Here is an 11,901-nt window from a genome sequence, read left to right on the forward strand (position 1 = left end):
TGCTGAAGAAAAGTTCCTTAATACAGAACGTTGTTGTTTTAGTTAAATAAAACAATTTAAATGTCTGTCTGGTGATGTTTTCCTCCTAATACAGCATGGCAAGAAAAACCTCCAAATATTCATGATTAACCCATTGAATTGGAGATATTTATGAAGTCATTGGGAAGAAGGATAAAGGAGTTTGAGGCGCAAGTGGTGTTCTCGTCCATCCTCCCTGTGGAAGGAAAAGGCCAGGGCAGGGACCGTCGAATCGTGGAAGTCAACGAATGGCTACGCAGGTGGTGTCGGAGAGAAGGCTTTGGATTCTTTGACCATGGGATGGTGTTCCATGAAGGAGGAGTGCTGGGCAGAGACGGGCTCCATCTTACGAAGAGAGGGAAGAGCATCTTTGCGAGCAGGCTGGCTAACCTAGTAAGGAGGGCTTTAAACTAGGTTCACCGGGGGAAGGAGACCGAAGCCCTGAGGTAAGTGGGAAAACGAGATACCGGGAGGAAGCACAGGCAGGAACGTCTGAGGGGAGGGCTCCTGCCTCATACTGAGAATGAGGGGCGATCAGCAGGTTCTCTCAAGTGCTTATATACGAATGCACAAAGCCTTGGAAACAAGCAGGGAGAACTGGAGGTCCTGGTGATGTCAGGGAATTATGACGTGATTGGAACAGAGACTTGGTGGGATAACTCACATGACTGGAGTACTGTCATGGATGGTTATAAACTGTTCAGGAAGGACAGGCAGGGCAGAAAAGGTGGGGGAGTAGCACTGTATGTAAGGGAGCAGTATGACTGCTCAGAGCTCCGGTACGAAACTGCAGAAAAACCTGAGTGTCTCTGGATTAAGTTTAGAAGTGTGAGCAACAAGAGTGATGTAGTGGTGGGAGTCTGCTATAGACCACCGGATCAGGGGGATGAGGCTTTCTTCCGGCAACTCGCAGAAGCTACTAGATCGCACACCCTGGTTCTCATGGGTGACTAATTTTCCTGATATTTGCTGGGAGAGCAATACAGCGGTGCATAGACAATCCAGGAAGTTTTTGGAAAGCGTAGGGGACAATTTCCTGGTGCAAGTGCTAGACGAGCCAACTGGGGGGGGAGCTTTTCTTGACCTCCTGCTCACAAACAGGGAAGAATTAGTGGGGGAAGCTAAAGTGGATGGGAATCTGGGAGGCAGTGACCATGAGATGGTCGAGTTCAGGATCCTGACACAGGGAAGAAAGGAGAGCTGCAGAATACGGACTCTGGACTTCAGAAAAGCAGACTGACTCCCTCAGGGAGCAGATGGGTAAGATCCCCTGGGGGACTAACATGAAGGGGAAACGAGTCCAGGAGAGCTGGCTGTATTTCAAGGAATCCCTGTTGAGGTTACAGGGACAAACCATCCCGATGAGTCGAAAGAATAGTAAATATGGCAGGCGACCAGCTTGGCTTAATGGTGAAATCCTAGCAGATCTTAAACATAAAAAAGAAGCTTACAAGAAGTGGAAGGTTGGACATATGACCAGGGAAGAGTATAAAAATATTGCTCGGGCATGTAGGAATGAAATCAGGAGGGCCAAATCGCACCTGGAGCTGCAGCTAGCAAGAGATGTTAAGAGTAACAAGAAGGGTTTCTTCAGGTATGTTGGCAACAAGAAGAAAGCCAAGGAAAGTGTGGGCCCCTTACTGAATGAGGGAGGCAACCTAGTGACAGAGGATGTGGAAAAAGCTAATGTGCTCAATGCTTTTTTTGCCTCTGTCTTCACTAACAAGGACAGCTCCCAGACTGCTGCGCTGGGCATCGCAACATGGGGAGTAGATGGCCAACCCTCTGTGGAGAAAGAGGTGGTTAGGGACTACTTAGAAAAGCTGGACGTGCACAAGTCCATGGGGCCGGACGAGTTGCATCCGAGAGTGCTAAAGGAATTGGCGGATGTGATTGCAGAGCCATTGGCCATTATCTTTGAAAACTCGTGGCGAACGGGGGAAGTCCCAGATGACTGGAAAAAGGCTAATGTAGTGCCAATCTTTAAAAAAGGGAAGAAGGATGATCCTGGGAACTACAGGCCAGTCAGCCTCACCTCAGTCCCCGGAAAAATCATGGAGCAGGTCCTCAAGGAATCAATCCTGAAGCACTTACACGAGAGGAAAGTGATCAGGAACAGTCAGCATGGATTCACCAAGGGAAGGTCATGCCTGACTAATCTAATCGCCTTCTATGATGAGATTACTGATTCTGTGGATGAAGGGAAAGCAGTGGATGTATTGTTTCTTGACTTTAGCAAAGCTTTTGACATGGTCTCCCACAGTATTCTTGTCAGCAAGTTAAAGAAGTATGGGCTGGATGAATGTACTATAAGGTGGGTAGAAAGTTGGCTAGATTGTCGGGCTCAACGGGTAGTGATCAATGGCTCCATGTCTAGTTGGCAGCCGGTGTCAAGTGGAGTGCCCCAGGGGTCGGTCCTGGGGCCGGTTTTGTTCAATATCTTCATAAATGATCTGGAGGATGGTGTGGATTGCACTCTTAGCAAATTTGCGGATGATACTAAACTGGGAGGAGTGGTAGATACGTTGGAGGGCAGAGATAGGATACAGAGGGACCTAGACAAATTGGAGGATTGGGCCAAAAGAAACCTGATGAGGTTCAATAAGGATAAGTGCAGGGTCCTGCACGTAGGACGGAAGAACCCAATGCACAGCTACAGACTAGGGACCGAATGGCGAGGCAGCAGTTCTGCGGAAAAGGACCTAGGGGTGACAGTGGACGAGAAGCTGGATATGAGTCAGCAGTGTGCCCTTGTTGCCAAGAAGGCCAATGGCATTTTGGGATGTATAAGTAGGGGCATAGCGAGCAGATCGAGGGACGTGATCGTTCCCCTCTATTCGACACTGGTGAGGCCTCATCTGGAGTACTGTGTCCAGTTTTGGGCCCCACACTACAAGAAGGATGTGGATAAATTGGAGAGAGTCCAGCGAAGGGCAACAAAAATGATTAGGGGTCTGGAACACATGACCTATGAGGAGAGGCTGAGGGAACTGGGATTGTTTAGTCTGCAGAAGAGAAGAATGAGGGGGGATTTGATAGCTGCTTTCACCTACCTGAGAGGTGGTTCCAAAGAGGATGGTTCTAGACTATTCTCAGTGGTAGAAGAGGACAGGACAAGGAGTAATGGTCTCAAGTTGCAGTGGGGGAGGTTTAGGTTGGATATTAGGAAAAAAATTTTCACTAGGAGGGTGGTGAAACACTGGAATGCGTTACCTAGGGAGGTGGTAGAATCTCGTTCCTTAGAAGTTTTTAAGGTCAGGCTTGACAAAGCCCTGGCTGGGATGATTTGATTGGGGATTGGTCCTGCTTTGAGCAGGGGGTTGGACTAGATGACCTCCTGAGGTCCCTTCCAACCCTGATATTCTATGATTCTATGTGAACTATCTGCTTCAATCACCTTTGGTAAATGAAATAATCACACAATCATACATTTTCTGATACAGATGTAAAACTAATCTGAAAAGTTTCCAAAATAAATCACTTAAAAATGTATAGTGTGTGCCTTCTAAAAATGACACCTACATCTATCTCTGAGTTGTGAAGAATATGTATTAAGGTTATAACAACCAAGAACGCACTTTTATGCGGAAATCCATGATTAAATTGAATCTTCCCGACTAGTGATTTAAATCAAATCCACCCTTGCCTTGCATGTGTTTTTGTTTTGGGAAGTGACATGTACCTATGTTTTGGGAGGAGGCTTGCTATTATTTCAGCTTTTTGGTTCCATAAAGGAACTTAATGGCTTCTTACCATTATCTTAAATGAAGGGTGAGGATTATGCTCACCTCACAGCAATACATTAAATACTTTTCTGATGTTAATTTTTCATGTTAATTTCTGTAGTTGCCACCATGATGATTTCATGATCACTATAAATATTTGGTGTATGCAATCCGGTTAAGCGACAAAGACCTCCAGGAGGTTGAGTCATTTTGCACTCTGCAACAATGTGTCGCGGTTTGTGGCTGCCCACATTGACATAGTGGACTACCTCTAAAATGCCACTCAAATTCTGCTTCAGCACAAATTCCATGTTCGGTACGAAATCGGTTAAAAAGGCTCCATCATATTTGCAGTAAATAAAACCCAGGTTGACACCGAGTGGGGTCTGAGACAAGATAGTTATTCGTCACTTTCTCTGTAGATTCTGAAGCTCACCACGTGCCCTCTACTGTAAATCCCTCACCCGGTAAACTTATCCATAATAGGCAACGTGAGGACAGATGACCACGTGGTGGATTAAACAAGTCTTTAATTAACAGTAGATAGGGCACATCACACAATTTTGTTACGAGCTTAGCTATGCTTTCCTCTCTGCAAGCACTGGGCAGAGCAATACTGCAGAGAACCGGTAACCATGGTAGAGGAGTATATTTAAGTGTGCCTGAAATAATACGCATGGTGGAATTAAGCTGTATGTCGATCATTTTTGTGCAAGACGAGTGAGACCATTCTGGAGGGCAATATTCCACCACTGAATAACAGAGTGCTGAGGTTGAAGAGCATAACGTTTGGGCATTGGCATCCCATGTTGTTCCAGCTACTGAGAAGAAAGATGTCCATAAGACAATCTTGTTATTAAGATGTGGCCCACACGCTGAAAAAGCATGCCTTGGATTTTTTATTTTTAAGAATACCTGTAATGCTGATGGTCATTATGAATTTTAAATGTGTGAGAGCTGGTGTGGACATTTTCAGTGTTGATAGACTGTTAAATTTGAGTTAAACAACCTCAACAGAGGCATAGATTGACTTGGAGAAACTTTTATTATGTATTGCTGTTGCTTACAGCCAGATATCATTAAGCACCCTTGGCACTAGCCCTTTCGATGCCCTGGAATATTTAATCTCTGAAACACCTAGTCCAATTTCCCCTCAAACTTCACAGAAAAATTCTATCCTTGAGAGAGACCCTGCAAACAAGTTTTCAGGAAAAATGGTTAAACTTTAGCAAGGTCAGAGGACAGGGGGGAAAAGCTAGCCTTATAACGGAAAGGGAGTTTAAACTGTAAGTGTGTATAATAAATTAGTGTGTCTACAAAATATTATGTGGTTGTGCGACCAGGCTTCATTGTTGTGTCACCACAAGCCCCAGGCAAGAAAACCCAAACTCCAAAACAGAGCTTGATGGAACCTTTTCTCAAGAACAATGTGCAACCAAGGATCACAGTAGACAACCCAACCATTACAGTGTCCCTAGTAGTGGCAGTTCCTATTATGCTGCTATCCTCAGCTCTGGAATATATAAGCGGTAGTGAGAAAGCAATCATAAGATTCAGCGATGGAGGGAAACAGGATGAGAGCTGCAACACTTACAGCGCTCTTGAGCAGGCCGATACCATAGGCTACAATTTCACAAAAGTTCCTACTCTCCAGACTGCTAGCAGGCAGGGAAGCAGGTTGCCCAACAAAACAAAAATCAAACAAGTGCTACACAATGACACCACCAGGTGCTGCACTATGATAGCAGTAACTAACCAGACTACTTGGTGAAAATCTTCCCCCATGTAGTGATTCTGAGATTCGGAAAGCTCAATGGGAAAACCTTGCACCAAGATGGATGTTAAAATAGGGGTGCAATATTGTATAAAACCTGTATAAAATTACGGCTGGGATGAGCTGAGAGCAGCATCACTTAAAGAGGTCACATCCTCCTCACCAGAAGAAAAAAAAAAAAAAAAAAAAGGCTGTTAGAATCTCAGCCCTCCAATAACTCTGAAGAACGACAGATATAGTAACAAAACTATCCTTCCAGAAACTGGTCAGAGGAAACAGCCCTGAAACTCTTCCCCTCTTAAAAAGTATTCCCAGCAAAGGCTGAGTTTCTGCTTTTGGGAGATGTGCCTGTAGAGCAGATAATGCGCTATAGCAATCTTTCCTTAAGAGCGAGTTTACAATTAAAGCAACTTGAAACAGTCAAAGAACCTGTATATTAACTTATTGGACACAGTGCTCACGCAGCCCAGAACCTCGCTTAAAATCATGTCTTCAGCATTTGCTTTATAGATTCATAGATATTTAGGTCAGAAGGGACCATTACGATCATCTAGTCCGACCTCCTGCACAACACAGGCCACAGAATTTCACCCACCCACTCCTGCAAAAAACCTCTCACTTATGTCTGAGCTATTGAAGTCCTCAAATCATGGTTTAAAGACTTCAAGGAGCAGAGAATTGGTTAGTCTCTAAGGTGCCACAAGTACTCCTTTTCTTTTTGCGAATACAGACTAACACGGCTGCTACTCTGAAACCTGTCATTATTAAATAGGTGTTCTCTAGTTAAGTACTTATAGACTGTAATCAAGTCACCCCTTGACCTTTGTTAATCTCAATAGATTGAGTTCCTTGAGTTTATCACGGTAAGATATCTTTTCTAATTCTCTAATCATTCTTGTGGCTCTCCACTGAACCCTCACCAATTTATCAACATCCTTCTTGAATTGTGGGCACCAGATCTGCACACAGTATTACAATAGTGGTTACACCAGTAGCAAATGCAGAGTTAAAATAACCTCTGTACTCCTATTTGAGATTCCACTATTTATGCACCCTAGGGTCAACATTAGATGAAAATGAAGTTCCAGTATAATGGTGTGGGCAAATGGATTGATTATCCACGATGACCCTCAAATCTTTTCCAGAATCTCAGCTTCCTAGAACAGAGCCCCCGGAATGCAAGTATTGCCTACATTCTTTGTTCCTAGATGTATATTATCATCCCTCACGCTTTTTATAGGTGATATGACAGAAGAAATTCCCTGCCACCAAAGACTATGGCAATGGAGGTAGCTTTAACAGGTTCAAGAAGGATGTTCCACAGACAGCTTGGAAGAAGATAAATACTTATGAGAGGAGAGTAAAGGGTTATCAAGCCTGACATCACTGGCAACGGGGAGGGAGCAAGAAGAAAAATAAAGGGAAAACAAGTTGGATGTACATAAGTGCTATGATATAGAGCACTGAAGGCAAAGATACTTGTCCCCAGATTTTGGTTTGATTTGATTTTTCACCTTATGGGCTGAGTTACTTAGGGCCTTCCAAAATGTGCTCTCAGTACCTGTGGACAAAAATTGGTCAAATCCAAACGCAAACATTAGAGATGCCTTTTGGGAGAAGTGTGTCTACAAATTCACTCAACTCTGTTAGACTGAACTTCAGAAGAAAACAACAAAAAAGAAAGTACATAAAGGTATTGCATGGTTTATGAATTCCTCAAGCTGAAAGCAGAATAAGTCTCCGGTATTGCAGAATTAGAAACAATTCTGTTTCCCCAGATTGGGTCTAAAGCTTCCAAATGACAGGGATCTACTACATGCTGCCTATGCTAATAAACAAACCTGAATACCTTTCCAGCAAAAACAGCTATCATGTGTTTAACAAGGTTTTATGCACCCAGACACTAGGGGGTGCAACCCACAAAGCTATTTAGGCACTTAAGTCCCACTTTTGGCTCCACTGCAATCCACAAAACTCACACCGAATCTCATAGGCACTTAAACTGACTCAATGACTAAGATTTCAGGGTAAAAGTTCCCTCAATGGCTAAGTTTCTGCCTCCGAGCATGCACGATGCTGCCTCGCTCTAGGCATCAGGACACCTACCTCCCACCTAAGTCCCAGAGCAAATCATGAATCAAAGGAAGACAAGTGTTTGGCTGCCTAACTTGCACACAGGGCCCGATCTGATAGGCAAACTCGAAGCACGCCTAACAAATTGGGTCCCATTCAAAAGCCGCCCAGAGGAAGTGATAATGGCAGTAGAAGTTGCTCACCTTAATACTTTCAGCTCAGTCATTAGAGCACTTGCCTAGGACACCCAGGTTTTATTCCCTCCTTCTATGCCAGAGGGGAAGAATTGAACTTGGTCTCCCACATCCCAGACATGTTCTCTAACCACTGGGGTAAAAGTTATATAGTGGGCACCACCAGCTCCCTCCCTGTGTGTGTGGAGAAAAGCAGGTGCTTAACTCATTCCTGCAAGAAAAGCATTAAGCGCCTAACGCACTTGACTCCATGTGGCAGGTTCCTGCCCATTCATGGATCAGAAAGAATAGCTAGGTGCCTCCCTGCAACCTGGACTTAGGTACCTATCTCTGAGGGGTGAGAAAGGCTTAGCACATACCCCGCTCCTTGGCACCTTCAATTGGCTAGCTTAGGTGGCTCCCTGCCTGGCCTGCTAGTTTTCATGGATTAGGTTCTTGGACATCTAGCTCTACCCATAAATTGTACAGAATGCTTAAGAGCCTAACTCAAATGGGGAGTACTTGTGGCACCTTAGAGACTAACAAATTTATTTGGGCATAAGTTGTTTTAGCCCACGAAAGCTTATGCCCAAATAAATTTGTTAGTCTCTAAGGTGCCACAAGTACTCCTCATTATTTTTGCTGATACAGACTAACACGGCTACCACTCTAAAACCTGTTACTCAGTTTTGTGGATCATGGTGTTGTTCCTGTGATTTTCTAGGCACCTCGATGCTCAGTATTGCAATGCCTAAATCCATAGACCCCCACCCTAGCAGATAATCAGAAACCTCTCATTTCTATTTCAGAATTTTTTTCTCACAAATATTGCAGTTGTAGATTTTACAGGTACCTTATTAGCCAAACTCCTCCCCCCAACAGATGCTTTTACCCAAATGAGATGGCACAACCATTGGAATCACTCCTATATTCAGCCACCCCCATCTCATTGTGGTCAGACTCCTCAAGCCTACAGATGTATCTGTACGGAGTGAGTGGGGAACTTCAGTGCAAGTATCTTAAGTCAATGCAGTGTGGGTGCACAATACACTATTTTCAAGTGGCCAGAGTGTATTTCAAAGTCAAGATGCTAAGTGAAAAGAAAAGGAGTACTTGTGGCACCTTAGAGACTAACCAATTTATTTGAGCATAAGCTTTCGTGAGCTACAGCTCACTTCATCGGATGCATACTGTGGGAAGTGTAGAAGATCTTTTATACACACAAAGCATGAAAAAATACCTCCCCCCACCCCACTCTCCTGCTGGCAATAGCTTATCTAATGTGTATGATAATCAAGTTGGGCCATTTCTAGCACAAATCCAGGTTCTCACCCCCCCACCCCCACACACAACCCGAGAGTGGGTTTGTGTGGGGGGTGGGGTGGGGGGGTGAGAACCTGGATTTGTGCTAGAAATGGCCCAACTTGATTATCATACACATTAGATAAGCTATTGCCAGCAGGAGAGTGGGGTGGGGGGAGGTATTTTTTCATGCTTTGTGTGTATAAAAGATCTTCTACACTTCCCACAGTATGCATCCGATGAAGTGAGCTGTAGCTCACGAAAGCTTATGCTCAAATAAATTGGTTAGTCTCTAAGGTGCCACAAGTACTCCTTTTTTTTTTTGCAAATACAGACTAACACGGCTGTTACTCTGAAACCTGTCAAGATGCTAAGTAACACTTAAGGCTACATATGATCTTTGGAAAACCGTAGCAGCAATGAAATTCCTCTCAGCTCTGCAGAGCCTCATTGTATAAAACCACAAAGAAAGGCTGACTTAGAAAAAAAAAACTTGCTGATCTAATCCACACAGAAAGAGTTTGGGTTAAACCTTCCCAGCTATTTCTGCCAGACCCAAATCCTGCAGAACTGAGCTAGCGCCTAACTACAGTGAAAGTGAAACACAGGCTGCAAACAAACTAAGAGAGGATGATACACGAAACACGCCCAATACTCCCAGCAACACTGGACGGGGTAGGCGCAAAATGCCCCTAACAAGGCGCTGCGCTAAACACCCCGGGCCGTTATCGAGGCAGGAGTACGAAGCAACATGGGGGAGGCGGGGTAGTTTGAACAACCTGAGGCATCACCCAGCGCCGCGGGAAGAACGGCCCCAGCCCACAAGGGGAAGGGGACAAAATGCCACGACTGATCCGCTCCCCCCCGCGCACCGCATGGGCCCGGGGGAGGAGACGAAACCAGGCCTCGCCGGGATCCCCCTGCCGTCGCCGCCCCGCTCGCTTAAGCCCCCCGTGTAGGCCCCGGGCTTCCCCAAAGCTTCCCCCGCCGGGTCTCACCGCCAGGTCCTGGGGCACCGCTCCGCTCATGGCCCGCACGGTGCCGCTCCGCCAAGCCCGAGAGGGCAGGGCAGGCCCCGGCTCCAGCCCCACCGCTTCACCCTCACCCGGACTGGACGCCAGGAGCAGCAGGAGCCGCTTCCCCACCGGGGAAGCCGCCGCATCCGCCATCCCCGCCGGGTAGGAGCCTCCGGAGCCGCCCCAACGGTCGCCGCCGCCGCCCCAAGACACCAAGCGAGCGGCCGCCCCGCGCTGGGCCTCTGAGTCCGAACACCGCCCGCCCCGATCCCGGCATACACCGCGCTGGCACTAAACCCCCTTCCTCCTCTGATCCCAGCATGCACCGCATCAGCCAGATCCGCTCCCGGCATACACCTCACCAGCCTCACTTCCCTCCCAATCCCGGCGTGCACCGCGGCACCATCTCCTCCTGACTGGCACACTGAGCCCTTGGTCACTCGATCCGCGCAGCCTGCCGGTGAGCCCAGCTTTCCCCGCGACCCACAGGACGGGCCTGGGCAGCGCAGGGGACGGGAACAGAACTCGATAAGTTCAGGGAGGGTGGGTCCATTCATGGCTAGTAGCCAGGCCGGGCAGGGGTGGGGTCCCTAGTCTCTGTTTGCCAGAAGCTGGGAATGGGCGATAGGGGCTGGATCCCTGGGTGATTCCCTGTTCTGTTCGTTCCCTCTGGGGCACCTGCCACTGGCCACTGTCGGCAGACGGGACACGGGGCTGGATGGAGCTTTGGTCTGACCCCATCTGGCCGCTCTTATGGAAGCTCCTGCTGAGGCTAGGGACACGGCTTCGGGTGGCTGCTGCTGTTCGGAGTTTTCTGTCAGGCGAAGCAGTGAGGGCCGGGAAGTGCAGCCATCATGCCAGAGTTCTGACTGGCAACCTGGGGCCTGGTCTGCGCTTGGCTGGCACAGCTGTGTCAGGGGGGTGAAAAAAGTCACACATCCTTACACACCCTAAGTGTGCTGGCAAAAGTCCAAGTGTAGACATAGTTATACCATCAAAAGAGTTGTTCCGGTGGCATTGCTTACTTTGTTCTAGGAACTACGGTAAGCAAAATAAGTCTTGCTAGTCTAAGGTGAATTTCCACTAGGAGCATTTGCTGTATGGTATAGTTTTACTGCCAAACATTTTCTAGTGTACACAAGGCCTAGGCTATGGCACCGAGAAAACTGTGGTGGTATTGATGGGTGATGTCTCTGGGGACATGAACAGATGGCAAACGTTTCTTTATGCTAGTTCGGTCAGCAGCAAACACCAGGAGTTGCCAACTGTTGCAATTTTAATCACAAGTCTTGCAGTTTTAGATGGGTTTGTTATGATCTCCAATTTCTACCACTCATACTCACAATTTTTGGCCTTAATCAAAATGTCCATTTTTCCCATCACTTCAACAGGATTGAAATTACAGGCTGACCTCAGTAAAGATGGCCACCATTTTTCTCTAATCTTTTAATGTTATATGGGAAAGTGAAGCCATCACTACCCATTGCTTCCAGTGAAACTGGAGACTGGCTGCCAACTTCCCTGAGAGTTCCATGGTCAAGAAATTGTGAAGATGGGAATGTGGGGTGTATGCAAGGGAACGTACAAGGCAGGAAGGAGATCAAGGGAGCATAGGGGAATGTGGGGATAGGAGATGTTAAAGAGCTGATAGTATGTGAGATGGAGGGGCACAGGGGAATGTTAGAGCAGGTAGTGGGAGAGGAGAATGTGATGAAACATTGGAGAGAAAATATGAGTGGGGCAGGAGACCTTGTAAAGCAAGGAGAGAGTCAGCATAGTGCAATAAGGGTATATGTGTGTGGAGATAGTTTGGGATTAGA

The 11,901-nt window shown here is 46.6% G+C and overlaps 1 protein-coding gene across 2 annotated transcripts in view; it reads right to left on the reverse strand.

Moving 5' to 3' along the window:
* Positions 1 to 10,368, reverse strand: part of KDM3B (lysine demethylase 3B) — a 134,538-nt gene extending 124,170 nt beyond the window's left edge. For both annotated transcript variants that reach the window (XM_074960092.1, XM_074960091.1), the window contains exon 1: positions 10,064 to 10,368. In XM_074960092.1, coding sequence (XP_074816193.1) covers positions 10,064 to 10,234 — 171 coding nt within the window. In that variant the 5' untranslated portion in view covers positions 10,235 to 10,368. The remainder of the gene's footprint in view (positions 1 to 10,063) is intronic.
* Between the last annotated feature and the right edge of the window lie 1,533 nt (positions 10,369 to 11,901).

The sequence above is a fragment of the Natator depressus genome, chromosome 8 (genome assembly GCF_965152275.1).
Source record: "Natator depressus isolate rNatDep1 chromosome 8, rNatDep2.hap1, whole genome shotgun sequence".
In the NCBI taxonomy this organism is placed as follows: domain Eukaryota; kingdom Metazoa; phylum Chordata; order Testudines; family Cheloniidae; genus Natator; species Natator depressus.